At 35.3% G+C, this 22,633-nt stretch overlaps 4 protein-coding genes across 5 annotated transcripts; 3 read left to right on the top strand and 1 right to left on the bottom strand.

The window, feature by feature from the left end:
* Positions 1-611: 611 nt before the first annotated feature.
* On the top strand, positions 612-8,742 carry LOC106432019 (sec-independent protein translocase protein TATC, chloroplastic-like). The gene is made up of 3 exons (XM_013872858.2): positions 612-855; positions 7,436-7,704; positions 7,781-8,742. The coding sequence occupies exons 1-3, from the start codon at positions 612-614 to the stop codon at positions 7,982-7,984; spliced, it is 717 nt and encodes a 238-aa protein (XP_013728312.1). The 3' UTR covers positions 7,985-8,742.
* Positions 8,743-9,661: 919 nt separating this feature from the next.
* On the top strand, positions 9,662-12,153 carry LOC106416478 (phosphoglycolate phosphatase 2). Its single transcript, XM_048740693.1, has 12 exons — positions 9,662-9,688; positions 9,953-10,049; positions 10,146-10,213; positions 10,290-10,385; positions 10,462-10,533; positions 10,600-10,671; positions 10,877-10,936; positions 11,014-11,066; positions 11,157-11,254; positions 11,330-11,429; positions 11,521-11,624; positions 11,716-12,153. Exons 2-12 carry the CDS (start codon positions 9,971-9,973, stop codon positions 11,817-11,819), a joined length of 906 nt encoding a protein of 301 aa, XP_048596650.1. The 5' UTR covers positions 9,662-9,688; positions 9,953-9,970; the 3' UTR covers positions 11,820-12,153.
* A 2,901-nt stretch (positions 12,154-15,054) lies between these two features.
* Positions 15,055-18,312, top strand: LOC106432028 (SEC14 cytosolic factor). The gene is made up of 11 exons (XM_022692750.2): positions 15,055-16,223; positions 16,315-16,343; positions 16,423-16,506; positions 16,602-16,655; positions 16,753-16,830; positions 16,904-16,957; positions 17,045-17,104; positions 17,187-17,282; positions 17,384-17,485; positions 17,567-17,647; positions 17,733-18,312. Exons 1-11 carry the CDS (start codon positions 16,169-16,171, stop codon positions 18,039-18,041), a joined length of 1,002 nt encoding a protein of 333 aa, XP_022548471.1. The 5' UTR covers positions 15,055-16,168; the 3' UTR covers positions 18,042-18,312.
* Positions 18,313-18,670: 358 nt separating this feature from the next.
* Positions 18,671-21,465, bottom strand: LOC106432027 (probable acetyl-CoA acetyltransferase, cytosolic 2). 2 transcript variants are annotated; one of them, XM_013872865.3, is made up of 14 exons: positions 21,326-21,465; positions 21,176-21,242; positions 20,999-21,097; positions 20,749-20,922; positions 20,574-20,679; positions 20,340-20,478; positions 20,195-20,272; positions 20,050-20,115; positions 19,892-19,977; positions 19,605-19,815; positions 19,471-19,512; positions 19,138-19,224; positions 18,968-19,053; positions 18,671-18,846 (listed from the first exon to the last, which is right to left on the bottom strand). In XM_013872865.3, the coding sequence occupies exons 2-14, from the start codon at positions 21,213-21,215 to the stop codon at positions 18,813-18,815; spliced, it is 1,248 nt and encodes a 415-aa protein (XP_013728319.1). In that variant the 5' UTR covers positions 21,216-21,242; positions 21,326-21,465; the 3' UTR covers positions 18,671-18,812. The 2 variants fall into 2 exon arrangements, with proteins under 2 accessions (XP_013728319.1, XP_013728321.1); XM_013872867.3 differs by having other exon boundaries at positions 18,944-19,053; positions 21,176-21,402.
* Positions 21,466-22,633: the final 1,168 nt, after the last annotated feature.

Below are 22,633 nucleotides of genomic sequence, written 5' to 3'. Positions count from 1 at the left end.
AAAAAAAAAAGTGATGAATAAAATAATAAGTTACTCTATATTTGGTGTAAACTTATTTTTTATTCTATTATAGAGTGATAAATAGAATATGGTTGAAGCATAGAGTGGAGTTGGAGATGATGCTTAGAATAATGGGATTATCCGTAACACCTTGGAAAAAATAAAACCAGGATTTGGACGCCAAGATGTTAAAAAGATTTATGGAAGACTTTCCACGCAAGTCTAGAAACCAAAACCAAGCTCCATTATTGGTAGTCGATGATCAGTGATTTAATTATATGACCAACCAATTGGTCCACGTTCTTGTCTAGTCAAATAACTAACATCAACGTATCAACTAGCAAGTTTAAGCAAACAACGAAAAAGACAAACGAAGAGAAGATGAAGGAAGAGCAAGGTCTGTATAAGATTGCCAAGCAAGCATCAACGTGGTCCTATGCAATTGGATTCGACGTTTCGTTACACTAAAAAAATATTTTATTTTTTCCTGAAGTGGGAAAACACCAACAAAATTAGAAAAAGAAGAAAAATAGAACGTAGGACGTGTGTCGAGTATAGACTAGGGAATGGTAAACTTTCTCTCTCTTCTCTCTCTCTGAGATTTTTGAGAGATGAAAGTTGTGGTGGTTCCCTCACCGTGTTTGATTATCGCTTCCGGTACAAGACGGTCTTCTCGACGGTGTGTAGCCGGCCTTGCTTCTGGTGGTTCGCGTCTCCTTCAGCGGAACTATCCGGCGTCTGGATCTTGTGAAGAGACTTTGATGGTGTTGCGATCGTCTTCAACGGAGATCGCCGAGAAATCTGAGATGGGGTGGTTCGTTTGGTTTCCTCGGGAGTGGCCGAGGTCTGTTAAGAGTTTGTTATGGTGATGGGAGCCTAAGCTTGGATGAGATCTCGATTTTTTCGATTGATTCTCTCCATCGTCTGCGATTGAAGGAACTGAATCCATGTAACTTCCAATACAGTTGTTGGAGGTGGCTTCGGTGGTTCTGTTATAGGTCTCGGTTAATTCTGGTGTTGGGGTGATGATTCCGGCGTGGTCCGGCGAATTCCGCGGTTCTTTCCGTCTTTGCCGGCGGTAACCTCGCTGTTTGGGTCAAGATCGGTGACGGGTGGATGTTCCGGCGACGCGTGTATGTCCTGGTTGAGGCGATGATGACACGTGTCTCCTATTTTCGGTTAATTATACGCGTCTTATGGCGTGTTCTATCCGACTGGTAGTTTGGGCCGGAGGCCATGTTGGTATAGGGTTTTGTTTTGTTTGGCCCGTTTGACTTTTGGTTTGGGCCATGTTGTATAGTTTGTTTGGGCTTTTGCCTTTTAATAATATTGATGGAAAAAAAAAAAGAAAAAGAAGAAAAATAAATCGTTTAAAATGGAGCGTGGCGAAGTGTGAACACAAACACCTAGAGAGATCTGAGAGTCAATTCTTCGGGGTGACATGTGCATGAGAAGTATGTCAAGACGCGTTTTGGGGGTTTAAAACTCTTAGCTAATACCGAAGTATTATTAATCAAAAGATCCCCGACAACAAACGCATTTTATTTATTCTAAGACTTATGGGCCAGTGTATCAGAAGACTCTAGAAGAATTCAGGCAATTACGAATGACTAAATGGGTAATGAGGTCAGGCATTCGATAGAAAGCATAGAAAGGAACTTTACGCAAGTTCTTAATTAACTAATTTCAAATTTGTCTTTATTGTATGAAAAATCTAAGTTCATACCTTGATTAAGATTGGCTAATGCGTTTCACATTTTTGTTCTCCACAAATCCTTTTGCAAGAAAATAACTACATTTTCTTTGTACAAACAAATTTTCTATTGAACAATAAATTTGAAATTTCAGAAAAAAGAAAAAAAAGAAAAAAAAAAAGAAAAAGAGAGAGCTGTAAACACGATAGTTGTATGTTAAGGATGGCTGGAGTTTGAACGTTGCATGGTGTAAAAGCGATAAATCACACAACAAAGACAACGACCTAAAATGAGATTGTGCATGCGAAGATGTAAGGGTATCAAGACTCGTTTGGGGTTTTTTTTTTGCAACACTCGTTTGGGGTTTATCGTTTATAATTCTTAGTTAGGATACCAAAGTGTAAATAATCAAAGATCTCCAACAACAAAACATTGTTAGTGTAGAAGAAGACTCTAGAAGAATTGAGGCAATCATGATTTATGAATGACTAAATGGGTAATGAGGTCACTGAAAGCAGATAAAGGAACTTTAAGCATGTTTTTAGTTAACTAATTTGTCTTTATTATATGCAAAATCTAAGTTCCTGCCCTGATTAAGATTGGCATTATGTTTCACATTTTTTTATTCTCCACAAAGCCTTTACAAGAAAAATAAATATGTATTGTGATTAAAGAAGAGAGACACAACATGATATATAACACTAGAAAAGACATCATGATAAGCTTTCTTGACTACAAACTTGGCTCATCCGCCGTTAGTTTGAGGTGAAATTAATATGGTTTTCTTATGATTTGTCATTTTTATATATTTCATTGTACTTTGTACAAACAAAAATTTTCTGTGGAACAATAAATTTGACATTTATAAAGAAAAGAAAGAGATCCGTAAATAATAGTTAGTAGTAGCGTTAAGGATGGCTGGACTTTGGATGATTTGTGGTGTGAAGGCCATAATCACACAACTAAGACAATGTCCTAAAATGAGATTGTGAGGAAACATGACCTTCACTTTACAAGTACACTTGGACTAATTTCCAAAAGGTCAGTTCAGAATTATAGTTTTCAAAAAAAGAAAAAATCGTTTTCACAAATCAAAAGTATATTTTGAACATAAAACTTTACGTGACAGTCATACTAAACAAAATTTTACAAAAATATGTAAAACAGAGAGAGCACATATTTAGTCAAAGAAAGTATACGAAATACGTTGCCAGTTTCTCATAGTGGATTCATAACGTTCCTGAGAACTTAAACTTTTTAAGAGCATTTTTAGTCCATTTTTATATCTATATTATTAAAAGAGAAGTACCCAAATAAATTAACTTTCAATTTTTCAATTTATTTACAATCATATGCCACTGAAATAATAAATTTACTTACTTTTTAAGATTTTTGTCTTTTATAGTTTAATTAATGCATATCCTAAATCTAATTTTAATTTTTAAAACGAATATAAATACATATTCATAGGAATTTCTATTTTGAATTATGTAAATGCAAGTATAAATGCTTATTTATAGGGGTTTTCTATTTTAAATTATTCTTTCAACCAGCTTTGGTAACAACGCAATCGGTTTCCATATCTAATAACAATCAATTCAAAACAATTAATTAAATAATTAGCGTGCGTAAATATATGTTTGCAGAGATTTTTCATTTCAAATTACTTTTCCTACTGTTAACCTTTTCATAGAATAATTAAATAATTAGCTAAAATTTTGGACTTCAACTAATTTAAGATGACCCAAATTATTATGTATGTTTATACAAACTTAAGCCCATAATTAATTTACAATTATTGAAAATTAATTGATACATTCATTTTTTAGAAATCTTAATCCATTATATAAAAACCCGATAAAACTTGTAAAAATCGATAATATATTACGATTAAATTTTACTCAAAAAAATTGTTAATCCATGCAAGTTCTCTATTTCCTTCATATTTTTATTGAAAAATAAATTGAAAAATATATTAAGATTAAATTTTACAAATGCATCATTTAGTATAAACAAAAAAAAAATATCCGTGCGGGTGCGGAAATCAAAGTTTAGATGATGGTAAAAATCTAAAAACCTAACTTCTTACTTAGAATATAAAACAAATTTTAATAATATAGCTAAAAAAATCTAAAGAAAAAAATAACTAGGAGTTATCTACTGGGTCAAGCATGGTTGATCAGGTAGTCAGATTCCAGGTTTTAACAATTTTTACAAGTTTTATCGGGTTTTTTTTTGTGGTGTAAATGTTAAGATTCATACCAAAGCTTTTCAAGTTTTTTACAGAATTGTTGCACAAGCAACTTATTTGAAGAATCAACAAAGAGGTTACAGGGGGAGAAAACAGAGATTAGAAGAAATTACTCAAGAAACTGCTGCTAGCTGTAGGGATCGATGAACCAGAATATCGTAATGTTTTATCGGGTTTTTATGTAATTGTAATAATTTTTTTAAAATCTAAACCGGATTTACCGGTTCGGCCTTGAATCCGGGTCGGATTTCAAAACATATTACAATAACTATGTAACACAAGTATAACATTTAGTATAACTAAATTTTTAAATTGAAAATAAATACCCGCGCGGTTGCGCGGATCAGGGTCTAGTTTGTCTTTATAATAAATATTTAGAGACAATATCACTCCAATCCATCTCTATTTTTTCTTCATTTATAGAAGGAGGATAACATTATTTTATATTTTAGTTTATATTAAAAAATTGTTATTTTTAAAAATTACAATGAAACAAAATTTATCTCTATTATAATTCTTTTTTTGTGCACAAATTCTTTCATTACTAATCAGTAGAAAGATCTCATGCCCAAGTTATCCCACATATGAACACCATTTACAAAAGCACAAGTGCAAAGAGAGTTTAGTCAACGCATTGGCTTCTCCGTTTCGATCACGAGAGGAATGAAAGAAGGAGATATTGACGAACGCAAAGAAGATCGCATGGATATCACAAACGATTCCATGAATTTCTTTAACCTGCATGACTTGGTTGATTGCTCTGCGTTGATGATTGCCAAACACATTACTAGTGCTTCAGCCATGAGAGAGGAGTTGACGAAGTCTTGAGTACACGAACCTTGGAGAGGTGTGGTGAATCTGGTTCCGGTGAATATCCAAACCAACCCCGCTTGCTTTGTGAGTAGTTTATTCTATGTCATGTCAGTTTTGCATATAGTTCTTGTATCTAGAGTTGTCGCTTGAATTATGTTCTTTGTCGGATCCGTTAAGATTGCTGATTTTATATCTAGAGTGTTGTGCTTTGATCCATTTCCTTGCTAATCTAAGAGCTCTTGTTGCAGCATCTGTAGAAATTGAAGAACTTGCTTCAAAGATGAGAGAGTTACTCGCAAGCCAAATAGACCAACATATCCACATGAGAATGTTTCTAGAAATTCTCGTTCGTGGAAGGCAAAGCTTGTCTTTGAAGAGAGTCAACACTTTTTCGAATTCGTCTTCCGTAGCTATGTGAACTACACAGTGAAGGAGAATTGATTTCCAAACTCCTGTCACAAATGGGCAGGTGAAGAATGTATGCATTGTTGTTTCTTTGGCTTGACATTTAGTGCATAGTATCTCTGTCTGAATGCCTCTTTTTTTTGTAAGTTGTTTCCTAAAGAGAGTGATCCTTGTATGATAGACTACACAAACACCTTCATCTTTGGAAAAAATGTCCTGTCCAGATGTCTTTTATCCAGCTGAACTTTGTTCCGAAGAGACTCGCGTTATTGATGGCTTTCATTAATGCAGAACATTAGCAAACCTAGTGGTATATATCCCCAACTTGACTGGTTGCCAAATGTAGGCGTCCTCTGCTCAAGTTTGACTTGGTCTGAGACATTTGATCTGAGAGCAAAGAGAGATAAAACTCCTTTAGACGTTTTGTATTCCATTGTATATCAATTGTTAGTAGGTCTGCTACTTTGAGGTCTAGGGCTGATTCCTGAGTGAGATCAAAGGTATGATTTGTTCATTTAATGAGACCTATGAATTTTTCCAGACTTTGGTGTTCTGGTCGTTACTAAATAGATTTCTTCCATGTATGATTCCTCTCCAACTATAGGAGCAACTCAATGATAGATACATTTAAAAATAATTTACTGTGACAATACCTTCCGTGTAGGACTCTAAGAATTCTTCTTTTCAAAATAAAAATAGTAAAATACATCGGTGATAGTCTAAGCTCTACCTCTTGTTTTACATATTCCTCGCCAAGCATGAGTAACACCAACATTTGGACGTATGTATCTACTTTTACAGGCAATGTACCAACCAAAACAGTCGTGGAATCATCTTGCTAATATGCCTATATGCAGCTTTAACAACAACTGAGCTCATTACTAATTGGCCCAAAAACTAATTGTCAGAGAAAGTATCCCATCACTTCTGGCCTAACCCAGTTGATAAGAAAGCGAATATTTCGGCCATATTTAACACATACGCTTGGTGGAAGTAGGTGATGCCAGTAAGAAAAATTCACATCAGATCCTGCAATTCTCTCTCTCACTCTCCAGATCTCTCTCTCTTCCTTCGGCGGAGATTTCTACTATGGCGTCTACGAACTTTGTTAAGCTTTGTCAATAAGGATTAAGTCTGATTGCTTTGCTGAGGTTTAGGGCCCTGATGGGCTTTTGCTTTCTCTAAACAATGCTGTGTTTCAAGTGGCGTCCAGTTTGTGAAGGACGTGTTAAACTAGGTCTGGACGTTCGGGTACCCTTTCGGGTTCGGATCGGATGCTTCAGATTTTTGAGTTTTCGGATGGAGAGGTATGGAATCCGTTCGGGTTATTTTATACTTCGGATAGGGTTCGGGGTTTTAAGGTTCGGGTTCAGGTTATTTCGGGTATAACCGAACTGTATAACAAATAATAATAAAATTTTTATGTATCTTTGATTTGACTCTGTGAGACCAGAAACATTACTGTTGAAATTAAAAGATTGAACAACTTAATATAAGATTTATGATCTTTCTGATTTGTTATTACGTTGATGAACATGAGCATGTATTATTTTTTTTCGTGTAATGTCTATTTGTATTATCCTGAATAGAAAATGGTAAAGAATTCATCTATTCAAAAATCAAAACAGAAATCAAACGTGGATAACCATGAATGTTTGAGCTCATGCCTGTGTAAAGAATAAGAGAAAGCAAATCGTAAATCCTACTTGTAATCAAACATAAATCAAAATAGCAAAGTATAGTGATTCATACATGTAATCAGTCATAAAATGAGTTTGAGTATGTACTGAACATATACATTGAAGAAGGAGAAGACGAAAAGATAAATGTGAATGGAAGATGTAAGTTTAAGATTTAGTAACATATATATTCGGGCATTTCAGGTAATTGGTTTGGGTATCAGATATAACCGATCGGGGACGGGGTATCCGGACTGATTGAATGCTAAGCCCGTTCGGATTTTTTTAAACTTTGGTTCGGTTTTTGGTTTGGATTTTTTGGGTTCGGTTTTGGTTAATATGTCCACGCCTATGTGAAACTACTAAACCAGTGTTTGATTAAGTTTATTGGCCGTGATGGCCCTTTGCTTTCTCTATACTTGTTTTCAAGTTGTGTCAAGTTTGTGACAGAAGTGTTGTCTGAAAAAGAAGAAAAAAGGATTGGGGCCTAGGAAAACCAATTGTTCTCTGAGGCACCTCTTGCAAGCCAACGAGAGGATTGAGTCACCCTCTTTATAGCTCTGAGGATCTGATGGAGTGATTATATTACACAGCTGCGGAAGAAGATATATCAAAGTCTATCTATGAGTTTCTGTATCCACGCAAAGAAGAGCTCCCTAATGACAAAGAGATGACTATATTCGACCATCTGGAGGAGCTCCGGGAGAGAATATTCGTCTCCGTTCTGGCTGTGGGAGGTGCAATCACGGGTTACTTCGCCTTCTCCAAAAACCTAATCGTGTTTCTTGAAGCTCCCGTCAAAACTCAGGGTGTTCGGTTTCTTGATCTAGCTCCTGGCAAATTTTTCTTCACTACTCTCAAGGTCAGAGAGAGCCATTTTGGACTATACCTAAATGCTTTACTCAAATGAACAATAAAGTTGATTTTTTTTTGTGTAGGTCTCTGGTTACTGTGGCCTTCTACTTGGGAGTCCACTGATCCTTTATGAGATTATAGCTTTTGTACATCCGGGTCTGCTGACACGAGCTGAGAGAAGGTTTCTGGGGCCGATTGTGTTTGGTTCCTCCTTGCTGTTCTATGCTGGACTTGCCTTCTCCTACTGGGTGTTAACCCCTGCAGCGTTGAATTTCTTTGTGAATTAAGGGGGGGGGGGTTGACTCGTTCAGTTTGCCGTTGTCATAGTGATCTTTTTTTGACGCAACTGCTGGCCGCAGCGACCATTAAAAGAACAGGGCTACGGTTTCAGGAGACAATCTATAAGTTGTGTTTCAGGTGGCGTCTATAGTTGAGTGTATCACATGTAGTCAGGGGCTAATCTAGAAGTCTTCTTAACTGGGTGCATCACTAGTAATAAAAATTAAATATACATGAAAAGGGAATTGAACATGGGATATTGTGGGTGCACAGGCTTAGCATTATCATCTGAGCCACTGAAAATTTACTGTTTTTACATGTAAAATGTTCAATATCAAAATAACTATGGGTGCACGTGCCACCATACTCCGTAACGTAGCTTCGCCCCTGCATGTAGTTTGTTTGTCTGTCCATCTTTATTCCTATTAGTTAGGAGTTTTTCTCTTAGTGAGGTGATCACAACTCTCTAATTCTAAACACACTTCGACTAGCATGAACAATGAATATATTTCGTGTATTGTGATGTATTTTGGTAAAGAACAGTAAACAAAATTACTTTGCTTAATCTAACACACCATACTAAAATTCAGACCAAGAGCTGAAGATGGATGTATCGCATTCTTGAGAGTATGAGCTGAAGAAGAATTGGTTGGCAGCAGCTTAAGCTCTTCACTGTATCAATACATATACTGTCACTTGACCAGTTGACCGTCTACAACTGGTGATAGGTATGAGCATTCGGGTATCTGTTCAGGTACAGATCGGATTTTTCGAGTCTCAGGTATTTTGGGTTTGTAAATTAGGCCTCGTTTGGGTATTACAAAATTTTGGGTTGGGTACGAGTCGGGTCCCGGGGGGGGGGGGGGGGTTCGGTTTTGATGTAAAGAAACCTGAAAATAACCGAATAACCAAAGTATCTGATACGGGTTCGGATAATAGTACCAAATGTAACCATATATACCCGATTTGGTTCGGGTACTTTGTATCCAAACTACCCAAATGTACCAAAAATACCCATTAGACACAGGTTTGTTTGAGTATTTCTATCCAAACTATCATATTTTATCTAAAAATACACAAAATATTGAAAATAGCTAATATATTTAATTTGTAATTTTAATTATTAAAATAATTATACATATAATTATAAATAACATTTTTAATTATATGTTTACATTTCAGATCTTCAGATACTCATTCAGTTTTCAGTTCAGATCGGGTTGGGTACCGGTTCTTCGAATACAACAGTTTAGGACCCATTTGATTATTTATCCCAAATCTGATCGGATCCAGGATCCTGATTTTTGGGTCAGTTTTGGATCGGTTCTCGTCCAACCCTAACTGGTGAATACAAACAAGAGACTGTATTTGCAGTTCCCAGATTCCTCCAAACAACCCACTTGCACTCATTCCTCTTTCTGGCCCAAAAATACCTTTATCTATTTCCCACTATTTACAATTTTGCCATCAATTCACTCGGAGTTTTTTTGGTCAACACACTGAGTCGTTGTTCTCCCCCAACTCTCACTTTAACGCTTGTCGGGACGAATCGAAAAAGCAGCCAATAAGAAAAATACTTTATTTATTTGTTTTAAAATAATTAAAACAAAAGCCCAAATGATAATGGGCCTTTCTGCATAACGTCGACGTATTGAGCTCATCATCATCAATAGTAGTAACTCGCAAAATTCTGGGAGAGGAACATTCTCTGAGACTGAGAGCATCTCCAACCCACCTCTATTTCCACCTCTATAATAGCATTTAGAGGCAAAACCACTCCAACCCATCTCTATTTTTGCCTCTAAAATAGAGATTGCTATTTTTTCCTCTATTTATAGAGGAAGAAATAGCATTCCTCTATATTTTGCTCTATATGTAGAGATCTCTATTTTAGAGAAATACATTGGAGTAAAACCCATCTCTATTATAGAGTTCCTCTATTTTAGAGGTAAAAATAGAGAAATACATTGGAGATGGTCTGAGAAGATACTATAATGGCGCCTAAGCTTCTCTCCTCCACTAACTTCAAATCTCTATTCAACTCAGTCGACACTTTCCTCTTTGACTGCGATGGTATTGTTTCTGTTTCTTTCGTACGTTTTTTTTCCATTCGAGATCCCCTTTATGGTGATCCTTAGCATTTAATTGTTGTTTTTGATGATGATTCAGGTGTTATATGGAAGGGTGATACGCTCATCGATGGCGTCTCTCACACTCTCGACTTACTCCGATCCAAGGCGAGTTCTCTTTCGCACTCTGTTTCTCTCTCTCTCTCTCTTTCTCTCTGATTTTGATTTTGTGACGCTTTTGCAGGGTAAAAACATTGTCTTTGTGACCAACAACTCGATGAAATCGAGGAGGCAATACGCTGAAAAGTTTCGATCTTTGGGTCTCACTTCTGTTACTCAGGTTGGTTTTCTCCTACTTGTGTTGTTTGGATCGTGTGTTTACTGTTTGAATTTTTGTTGTGTGTTTTCATTGAAAGGATGAGATATTCTCTTCGTCGTTTGCGGCGGCTATGTACCTCAAAGCCAACAATTTCCCCAAGGACAAGAAGGTTCGTGTCGTCACTACTAGCATATTTGCTTAGGTGTCTCTCTGTTGTGATCTTTTCCTTTTGTAGGTTTATGTGATTGGTGGAGAAGGCATTCTTGAGGAGCTCCAGCTTGCCGGTTTTACAGGTCTTGGTGGTCCTGTAAGTGTTGTTCATTTTTTCCACCTTTAACATTAAGAATTTGATATGCTTTTCTGCTCAAGATACTACCGCACTTAGTGTTGGAACTCATATAATATGTTTGATTTTTTATTCGCTGTGAGTTTGTTCACAAAACAATATTGATAATACTTTTTGATTCCTATATGTTAGTTATGGATAAGTATTTGCTTTTATTTTTATGCAGGAAGACGGTGAAAAGAAGGCACAATGGAAATCAAACTCTCTCTTTCAACATGATAAAACCGTAATGTTCCATCATAACACTTTTTGATCCTTGCGTTTTCTAATGTATGTTTGTTTCTTCATGACTTCCTATTTCAGGTGGGAGCAGTTGTGGTTGGACTCGACCCCAACATCAACTACTATAAGCTTCAGTAAGATCGGAGACCTATTTGCATTCAAGTCGGTTGCCTTAAATCTTGTTTCTATGATTTTTAGACTAACACAATAACTGAAATGGGCAGGTATGGGACCCTCTGTGTACGCGAGAATCGGGGATGTCTTTTCATTGCCACCAATCGTGATGCAGTAGGACATATGACCGATCTTCAAGAGTGGCCTGGTATGGTCTCACTAGACTCTTTAAGGCTACTATAGCATTCCAAAATAGCAGCCAGCTTGATTGTCGTAATTGTAGGTGCTGGTTGTATGGTTGCTGCCATGTGTGGCTCAACTGAAAGAGAACCAATAGTGGTTGGGAAACCAGCTACTTTCATGATGGACTTTCTGATACAGAAGTATGTGGACATGAATGCCATTTCATATTGTGCAGTATTATATTAGCATGGTGTGATAAATAAGTGTCTCTCCTTGTTGTTTTTGTTGCAGATTTGGGACAGAAACGTCAAGAATGTGCATGGTGGGTGATAGGCTCGACACTGATGTGTTGTTTGGGCAGAATGCTGGATGCAAAACTCTCCTCGTCCTTTCAGGTCATTACTATTGACTCTATGATTTCTCTTTGGTGGCAATATGTGCAATGATTGAGCTTGTCTCTAACTCTCACTCTTTTTCTGAAAACAGGGTGTACAAGTGAGTCTAATCTACTAGACGAGAACAACAAGATTGAACCAGACTATTACACAAGCATGGTCTCTGATATCACTAAACTTATGGACTCCCCTTAGGATGTAAAGAGCATCATCACCGTCTTTCTCTACCCTGAAACAGTTTTGCGTATGGCAAGATGAGATTTCTGATTTTTTTGCTCACTCTTAATAATCAAACCTGGTGATTCATACATCAACAGAAAACATGGAGTCTGCTAGCTTCAATAAAAGTTGAGTTGAATTCATCTTCTATGTCTCTGAAGAAAAGATTTGAAGTGTTGAATAGCTAATAAGGTTTTCTCATGGAATAGGCATGGGCATTCGGGTCGGTTCTTGTCGGGTCTGGATCTTTCGAGTCCTAAACATTTGGACTGAACTGGTATTTATAAATTTTTGGTTCGGTTTCGGGTCAGTTCTGGTCTATAATTCCTATACCCATAAAATACCCTTAATTTTTTGGGTATATTTCGAGTTTGGGACGGTCCGGATGTTTATAATCCGAAAAGGATCCAAAGTACCCAAACTAGATCCGATAACCCAAAAATTCTCCGAAAAACCAAGAAAATATCCAAAAGGTACTAAAAAGTTTACCTGAAACCTGATCTAAAAATCCAAAAAATACTCAAAATTTTACCGGAATACCCACATTATATTTTTGTAAAACTAAAATTTTATCCAAAACTATTTCCTGAAGATCTGAACCCGAAACTTAAAAAATATCTGAACTACCAAAAATGTATCAAAACACTCAATAATACCTAATATATGCAATAAGTTTCGGGTATTTTGGGCGTTATTGTATAATGCGCATGCCTACCATGGAGTGTCTTAGTAACTGAAGAGCCTCAAGCTCATGCTTCCAAAAGCACATCCTGGTTTCATGTCATAGGGAGGTTAATGAGTTTGTGGCAAAAAAACATTTTCAGCCATATAGTACCAGGTTTATCCTCACGTATGTGTCAATTTGCAATGATGAAAAGCTAGCATCTTCAATCCTTGACGATCAGTTTTTGACCCAATGATGAAAAGACAGCATCTTTAGATTTTGGAAAAACTTTAACTAAAGTTTTGCTGCTTTTAGATTAGGCCAAAACAAATCAAATCTTGAGAGCCACCTAATATGTTTCTCTTTGTCCACGTCTCATAACTCACATTCAATGTATAACTAGCACAAAGATGGATGAAGAAAAGCCATGCAAAGAAGAGCCAAAGGGCAAAGTTGTTATTGTCTTTCCTTCTTGGCTTTTGCATTACAAATTAGGAAAAAAATCAATAAATACTTGACATAATTTTCATTTGCTATAAAGATATTTAAATTATTTTAGTTCCTCGTTTAATACAGAACTTATTTTTAAATACTAACTAGGTGGACCGCCCGCACGCATGTGCGGACATTAACATTAATATTAAATTGATATTATATTTACAACTATTTAATACTTATGTTACATGTATATGGTTAATATGAAAAATTCGATGTTACATATTGATATTTATACTATGTTCATATGAACAAAGAATACATTAGAACGTTTAGAAAACGATCACATTTAACACTAATTTTAAAACATTAGAAAAATATAATTGAGAAAAAATAAATATTTCACGCATAACTCCAATAAAAAAATCAGCCATGAAATATAAAAGAGAGATTTGAATTACCTGAGATTTATTTTCATAGATTTCATTGTAACAGCAGAGATGATTTACGGTTTCCTTCTCTAAACTTTGAGTCAGAAAAGAGGTAATTCTAACAAAAATATTTAAAGATAACAAATTATATAATTGATAGGACAACATCAATGATACGATCAAAAACATATGCGTGAAACTAATGTGGGTGGTGCGATATTTATATAGCAAATTAGTTTAAGTTTCTAAATGACCTAGTTTTCAAGAGAAGAAATGAGATATTATATCCTATAATAAATTTTAATTCAGCTATGAGATAAAATATCTTCTAATAAATTTTTTAAAATATTCTGGTTATAATATATACATAATTTTGGTAACTCAATTCTTGTTATATATATATATATATATAAATATTAAATACACGATATTAGGAAAGAAGATATCTCGTCAGTTGATTGAAACTGGTTTATGATAAAACAAATCCCACTATAAGGATTTAAATAATAGATAATAAGAAAAGAATAATGAATTTTAACGTTAAAACCCCCCAACTAAGTTTGTTTTGGACAAAAACTCTCAAACTAAGTATTTAACGAAAAACTCCCTAACCTAACTTTATTTAATGAATTAAACTCTGACAGGTCGTAATTACTATTACTACCGGTAAATATTTAGTTTAAGGGTTTCTACACTAAGTAAACATAGTTGAGGAATTTTACCATTAAAATGAAAAAAATCAAAATATTGTAATAGGATGATAAATTTTTAAAATACATTTTATAAATTAATATATAAGCTTCTATAAATGACTTAGAACCTCTTATAATAATTTAAAACGTCTGATTTTTATAAATGTATTTATAATTTTATAAATGTATTTATAATTTTATAAATGATTTATAAAGCATGCATTGAATTATTAGACATTAATAGTTATTATGATATTTTATATACAAATATAATTCTTTCTATACGAATATAAAATCATTATATCAATTCAAATAAACACTTTTGTGTATTATTTTATGTAATTTATAAATATATAAAAAATTGATTGCATTATTACTCTTTCATAGTTTCAACAATTAGTTACCATAAATAATTATTTCTAATATTATGTAGATTATTTGGAAAGTGGTAATTGAATTATCCTTTCCTTTTACATATAATTATAATAAATAAAATTAAAAATCATCGGTCAATCAAATTTTAACAATTTGAAGAGTTCATTTATGATCAACACGTAATAAAAAATCACTTATGTGACTTCTCAATCAATATATAGTAGGATTTATATTTTTATAAATAATTTATAACATTATATAAATAATTTTAAAATTCTGATAAATTTATTCTGTAAACAACGATAAATAATTTAAAAGTCATATTAATAAACATGTTTGAATTTTGTAATATTTAAAATAGTTATTATATAATTATATTCGAATACAATTCATCAAGTAGAATATAAAACTATTATAATTATCTTATATAAAAATTTGTTCATTATATTTTATAGTTTATAAATATTAAAAATAATAAAAATTAACATTATTAATCTTTCTATAATTTCGAGATTTAGTTACCATAAATTGTTATTTGTAATATTCTTTAGATTATATGGCAAGTGATGTTAAATGTTTTTAGACTTACCTTAAATTTTTAGATCTAATTTAAATAAATAAAAATTAAAAACAATCGACCACTAAAATTATAACAATTTTTTTGAAACTTCACCTATGAACTACACATCATTAGAAATCAGTAAAGTGACTTCTCTTTTAATGTATAGGAGGATTAACACCTAAATATTTTAAAATTGAAAATTTTACACTTAAGTTAACGACGCCAACCCGTTAAATGAATCATCATTATTTTGACGGTGTACTATCATTAGTTTGGTGGTGTTAGACTTTCGATTTCCCATGCATAACTAGCACAAAGATATTGATGAAGAAAAGCAATTCAAGGAGCCAAAAGGCAAAGTTCAACAAGTTGGTTTTGTCTTTTATTGTTGGCTTTTGCACTACAAATCACAAAGAAAGACTTTTTTTAGTGCGCTATAGTCATGTTTTGCCATTACAAGGAAATTGACCTTTGAATAACACACACATAGAGAGAGTAGACCCATTCATAGCTATCGCCGGCCTCTAAACCTTCTAATACGCCGTAAATTTACTCATTCTTTATAGGAAATTTACCAATTGAAAAGTAAATTAAAACGTTTCTAAAGGTTTTGAATAGTAGAGACTCAAAGAGAGACCAACTTTGAATATACCATTATCTCTTCTTTTTGAGCTTTCTTTTACCAGTAAAAGACAAAGACTCACCAAATCCCACAACGAGTTCATTAGTGTATTTATAGTAAGTGATTAACATGAAACTGCATATACCGCTTACAAATAACGTTTCCTTAATTTCAAAGTTTAAATCTTTCTCTCATTTGTTCCGTTAGTTCATTGAAAAAAGCTCAAGACTTTAAGACAAGATAGGATTTTGATTATTCAAACATAACCAACAGACACGGAAAGAAATCTGAAGCTCTTCTTTAAATTTTGGTTTAGACTTTTAGAACGTTTGGAGGTGATATTACGACAAGTCTATGTCAAAGTAGTTCTTATGTTAAAGACAATGAGTTAATATCTGTCGGGGGTGTTTTGCTGTCTCTCCTACCACCACCTCGTTCACCTTTAATGATGGACTAACTAATATTAGTTCGGTGCAACGTGACAAGAGGAGAAAATAAAAAGAGAGTCGATCTTGGAATTTTACTCTCTTTTTGAGGAAGAACAATGGGGATCGTCTCGGAACAAGCCATTGATGATTTCCAGGAGCTCATAGATAAAGGTCTCACCTTTTCTTCTCATCTGTTTCTGTTTTTTGCTTGAATTTGCTTATATTTATAGTAAGTACTTAACTGAGTAAAACTTCGTGCCAGTTGAGGAGCCATTGAAGACAACATTTAAGGTATGTTGGGTTCTTTGAGAGCTAGAATGGTTTCTTTCCCTGCTCCAAGCTTCTTATTTTCATTGTTGTGAATCTGCAGAATGTCCATCAGGGATACCTGAGGGAGACTTTGATTCGTTTTCTAAAAGCACGAGATTGGAACGTAATTAAAGCTCATACAATGGTATGTTACATCTCCTAAAACACTTCGTTATCTGGTTTCTGAATGTGTCTGGTTTCATCCTTCTCTTTTTTTTTTCTTGTGTAATTTACTTTCAGCTGGTTGAGTGTTTGCGTTGGAGGGTGGATAATCAAATTGACAGTATCTTATCCGTGAGTCATTCATTTTCTCTCTTCTTGTCTGTGTGTGTTGTGTTTTTATAAGCTCTGTGTTGTATGAACATTAAATCATGTTTTTTGGTTTACGCAGAAACCTATTGTTCCTAGTGAGCTGTACAGGGACGTACGTGATTCTCAGCTCATAGGAATTTCAGGTTACACCAGAGAGGTATCTCCTCATTGCCTTTTTTTTTGGGCATATCTTTTTTTAGTTCTTAAGTGGTGCTAACCTTGATGTTTAGGGCTTGCCTGTGTTTGCTATTGGTGTTGGCCTCAGCACATTCGACAAAGCTTCTGTAAGTTGCTTCATTTTTTTTGTCCTAGTTCTTCACAAGATCAAGTGAGAAACAAATTTGAACATGCTTCTCTTCTTCCACACACAGGTTCACTACTATGTCCAATCACACATCCAAATCAATGAATACAGAGACCGTGTACTACTGGTGAGAGTTACATGTCAAATGACTAAACTTCTTTTTTTTTCGGTTTCTTTCTTGCTGTAATGTGTATAAAACGCTCTTGCAGCCTTCTGTATCTAAGAAGAATGGGCGGCCAATCACCACCTGCGTCAAGGTTCTAGACATGACAGGGTTGAAACTTTCAGCCCTCAGCCAAATTAAGGTATGAATCATGAATCATGAATCATGAATAATGATACTGCAAGTTACAATAAGTTCATGAATTCATTTTCATACTCTTCTTTATAACTTATTTTGATGCAGTTAGTGACTATCATATCGACCATTGATGATCTGAACTATCCAGAGAAGACAAACACATATTATGTTGTCAACGCTCCGTATATATTTTCCGCCTGTTGGAAGGTAAAGCCTCTTGCTATTATTCCCTTCTATTTTTGCAACTCGGAGTGTTAGCTACTCAAGCATGTATATGTGCGAAAACAGGTTGTAAAACCTCTTTTACAAGAGAGGACGAGGAAAAAAGTTCATGTGTTATCTGGTTGCGGAAAGGATGAGTTATTGAAGGTATATATGATTGCATTTTTGCTTATGATTTTTTTGGTGTGAAAATGCAAAAGTTTCTCTAAATTTTTTGTGGCTGCTTTTGTAGATTATGGACTACACATCCCTCCCACATTTCTGTAGAAGAGGAAGCTCAGGGTCATCTCACCATACTCAGAGTGTAGATTGTTTTTCTGTTGATCATCCTTTCCACCAACAGCTATACAACTATGTGAAACACCATTATGAAACCCAGGGACAAGCAGAACCTGCAAAGCAAGGTTCTTTCCACGTTGGTTTCCCTGAGCCTGTAGCTGAACGTGTTGAGATGGCCAAAACCATAGAATCAAAACTGCACAAGTTCGAGAACTGCAATGATCTGAGCAAGCCGGTTGATGACAGAAAAGCCAGTCCATGAGAACTTGGAAGATGATGAACCCTGAATGCTTCTGAGGGATGGCTTTACAATTAAGATGCATTTTACAGTTGAGCTAGCCATTCAAATGAGCAAGTACTGAGCACTGAGCTCTGTCATCTCCATAGCCATGCAAATTTAAAGTGAAGAAAAGAGAATAAAATCTTGTACTGAATGAACTCCTGGATTCATGTATAGCCTTATTATTTGATCCTATATATGGATAGACATTTGTAGAAAATTTATTAGTAGTTATGGAAAATGTTTCTCTCAACTCCCTAAGCACCTGGGTGAGTGCTGGTTTATCATCTCACGTAAGCCTGCGGGTTCAAGTAGTTTGGTTTTCGGTTAGTTTGTCTTTCCGTGACTAGTCTGATATTTGAAAATCCTACCAAAGTTTTTTATTTTATATTTTGGTTTATTTTTGTTAAAATTTTAGATAAATTTGGTTAATTTTGGTTTGAAATTTAATTAGTTCGGTTCGGGGTATTAGTATGATTTGGTTATAGCTTCTTTTTTAAAAAAAAACCGAAGTAACCGAACCGAACTAAAACTGAATTAACCAAAAATTTAGGTTCGGTACGGTTCAAAATCGCAGCCCTAATCTCAGGCGCTCCCATAAGAGTTGTGGCTAGACTTAAACATCACTGGCATTACAAATTCACTTCAGTGTATATGTATCAATATTAGTTTGATTTCTAACACACTTTTATTGCCTCTCATGACACACAAACTTAAACAATGTACACATGATTTTGCGTTCTATAACAAGCTTCAGAGTGATGAATACCCTATTGTCTTCTCCGACCTGGCAACAAGTCAATAAGTTTGAAGTTAAAAAGCATTGAATTAAGAAGCAATAGTTGGCATGTAAGCTCTTGCTTTATGCTAAATGATATGCTTACCAGAGTTAAAAGAGGGAAGCTTACATGAACTCGAGAACAAGTGCTGATGCTCCTCCTCCTCCGTTGCATATTGATGCCACTCCATACTTTCCCTTCTTTGCTTTCAATACCTGAATCAGAAGGATTTCAACAACAATTATTCATGGTGGATTCAAGTCTATTCAACATCATTATTGCATGCTCTTAGGACTTACACCCAGTAACGTGACTAAAATACGAGCACCACTGCATCCCAGTGGATGTCCCAATGCAACAGCCCCGCCATGTGCATTCAACCGTGCCTGTTTATGTATACATTATCAGAGACACTGAAACTAACATTACCTGCAGGGCCGGATTTGAGCCAAACCCAATGAAACAAACATTGGTCTTGGTTCCAAATTTCTTTTGACATTTTTATATAGGTTTAGTCTTCCAAAAACCCAATTTATGAAGAAAAAGATTTTTACAAAAATTCTTTAGAAATGCTTATGGCCCCTAAATTTTTAAATCCAGCCATGCGTAACTGTTATTGTTTCATGACTTACAGGATCTAATCCCAGCAGTTTCTGATTGGCCAGAGCTACAACCTGTGTGGGGGAGTAACAAGTCAGAACAGTCATACCTCTAGAAACATACGCAATAAGTTAAAAAGCAACGAGAGCTAAGTAAGCAGGAATACAGAGAAAGCTTCGTTAATTTCATAGTAATCAACTTGAGATGCATCTAAACCAGCACGCATTATAGCTTTAGGAATAGCAAGTGCCGGCGTGGTTGTGAACAACTCAGGTGCCTGAGCAGCATCAGCGTATCCTCTAATCTTAGCTATAACATGCAGTCCAAGCTCAAGAGCCTTCTTTCCACTAACTAGCACTAACGCTGCCGCACCATCACTACTCCACCAACGTAAAGCAAAGCCAATAAGTAAAGAAGAAGAAAAACATTCACATGCATAATAAAGAGGATGACCTTATACTTGATGCATTGCCAGCAGTGACTGATCCCCCATCCTCCTTGAAGCTTGGTCTAAGCTTCTTTAACTTGGCAGCATCAAACTGATTCATTGCCAAAACAAATGTTTAATCAATGAATGCAAATCCTAAGCAACGGTTACTCAAAACACTTACCTTCCCAAGTCCATCATCCTTGTCAATAACAACAGATGGCTTCCCTCTTCCAGAAGAAACCTCAACCTAATGGACTCTGGTTATTAGTATTAACCATTACAATCCTATTAAAGTTGATTCCTAGAGAAAGGAGAGGAAGTATTACCGGAACAATTTCCCAAGAGAACAACCGAGCGTTTTGTGCAGCAATACCACGCTCAAAGCTCTGTATAGCATAAGCATCCTACAAAAGTATAAGGTCTGTAAGTAAGAGCAAAAAAAAAGACAGGTCAAGGATAAGGATGAGTGACCTGTTCTTCTCTTGTAATACGGTACTGGTCAGCGCATATTTCTCCACAAACTCCCATTCCAAAGTCATTGTACACATCCCAAAGTCCATCTTTCGTCATACCGTCAACAACAGTATCATGTCCTAATCGTGAACCCCTTCTGCTCTCACAGAAATCATAAAAAAGAAAGCTTTTCAGGATGAGAAAAAACAGCGCAAAACAGCCTCTCTGGTGTTTCTTTCTTTCTTTTTTCACCTTGCGTTTGGGAGGTACTTTGGGACGTTTGACATGCTCTCCATCCCACCAGCCACAACAACATCATTCAAACCGAGCTGGATACTTTGAGCCGCTAACATTACAGCTGAAAGTAAAAACAGTGATGTGTACATCTGATGTTCAGTGATCATAGTGGTAAATGAAAAGGTTTTACCTTTCATTCCAGCAGCACAGACTTTGTTGACAGTGGTGCAGATCACTGAATAGGGAATCCCAGCACCAAGTGCAGCCTGTCTTGCTGGCGCTTGCCCAAGATTTGCGGTTAAGACATTACCAAAGAAAACCTCTTCCACAAGAGCCGGTTCAACGTTTGCACTCTTAAGTGCGGCTATGAGTGGAGTGTGAAGCTGTCAGTGAATGAAACCAAAAAAAAAAGAGACAGAGAGAGAGTAAAAAACAACTACCTTCAATGGCTATGGAGCCGAGTCTTGGGGCAGTTATAGAAGAGAGAGAGCCTAGGAAGTCTCCCATAGGCGTTCTCGCCACTCCCACAACACAAACATCTGCACCAACCAGAAACACAAACTGAGAGACTTGGAACAGAACAAACAGGCGCGAGGGATTTATATGTAAGAAAGAACCTTGAGGCTGTACGGACTGATCAGAGACGGATGAAGCCATGGAAGTCACCAAGAAGTTATGCCGAGCCTGAGAATCCAAGAGAAGCAGAGATGAGAATCAAAAGAGATGATCACAACTTTGGCTTGTGGGCACGTGTAAAACTCATGAACCTATCGGTTTGCTGGCAGATAAGGACGATCGGGCTTGTGTTAAAGATGATTACGAGGTTACGTGACAGCGATATATCATCTAATTGCTATAAAAATGATAAAGGTGGAAGAAAGATATAAAGACAGAACAAGTGTTACACGTCAGATGCCAATATCAATGCGGCTTCCACTACCTTGGTTTGTGTGATTTATTTTTGTCCCTTTCTTGCAAGTTTTTGGAAGGATTTTTGTAAGGAAGAGATGTGAGATCCGATCATTGATGTAGTTTTGTTCTGTAGTTTAAGCCGAAGATACCCAGTGTATCCACGACATTCCTAAATGTGATGAGAGCAGTACCGTTTATCTCACAGATTCCTAAGGGTTCTTCAAAGCCGTTTCACAATCATTTGGAAACAACGACCGTACATACTGCAGTTAGACAAAAAGGGTTGCTTGCTACAGACCACAGACACTAATATGATGTTTCCAAGTAGATACTAAAACACACCCCTAATGATGTTTCCAAGTAGATACACTATATGAATCTATAATTTTACTAAACAGAAACTATACCTAAAAACCTGAAACTTAATATACTCCCTATCCGTTAAGATAGATGTTTTAGAAAAAACCTTGTTTCACAAATATAGATTTTTATGTTTTTGACAAAAAAATTGTGAATTTCAAAATAATTAATAGACTTAATTAAATTATTTCTGGTTAAAAGTTATTGACATTGAAATTCAAAAATGATATGTTTATTATAGCAATTTAATGTGTTTTTTCAATTTGAGTAAAAACACTAGAAAATCTATTTTTGTAGAATGGAGAGAGTATATTATACAAAAAATATACTGAAACATCTAAATATACTTAATATGTATTAGGTGTTTCAGATAATTCGGATTTCTGACCAGATTTTGGGTAGGACAACTCAATAGATACTTTATTGTAGGTTTGGATCCAGATCCAAATATGTATTTTCATATCAGTTCTGATTCAGATCCAAACCAAATGGTTTTGGCCTAGTGGTAAAAAAGTTTCAGCTGGAGCTTCCGCCTTGGGTTCGATTCTCCTTGGCCATTCATAGACCCTTTAAGTAGTAAGAAAATCCGAATTTTTATGAACCTCTTGGTGATTAATCATTAGACCTGAAAAGCCTTTGGGATTACACCAAAGTTATAAAAAAAAAAAGGTGTTAAGCCTAATCCATACATCTCTTAGACTATTCGAAAATGATCAAAAATATCTGAATATACTGAAAATAATTATAATATCTAATTATTCAAATAACAAATATATTCAAATTTATGATATAATTTTGAATAG

The sequence above is a fragment of the Brassica napus genome, chromosome A9 (assembly GCF_020379485.1).
Source record: "Brassica napus cultivar Da-Ae chromosome A9, Da-Ae, whole genome shotgun sequence".
Classification (NCBI taxonomy): domain Eukaryota; kingdom Viridiplantae; phylum Streptophyta; class Magnoliopsida; order Brassicales; family Brassicaceae; genus Brassica; species Brassica napus.
The sequence above is the reverse complement of the archived record's forward strand: the minus strand, read 5'-3'. Positions and strand labels throughout refer to the sequence as shown.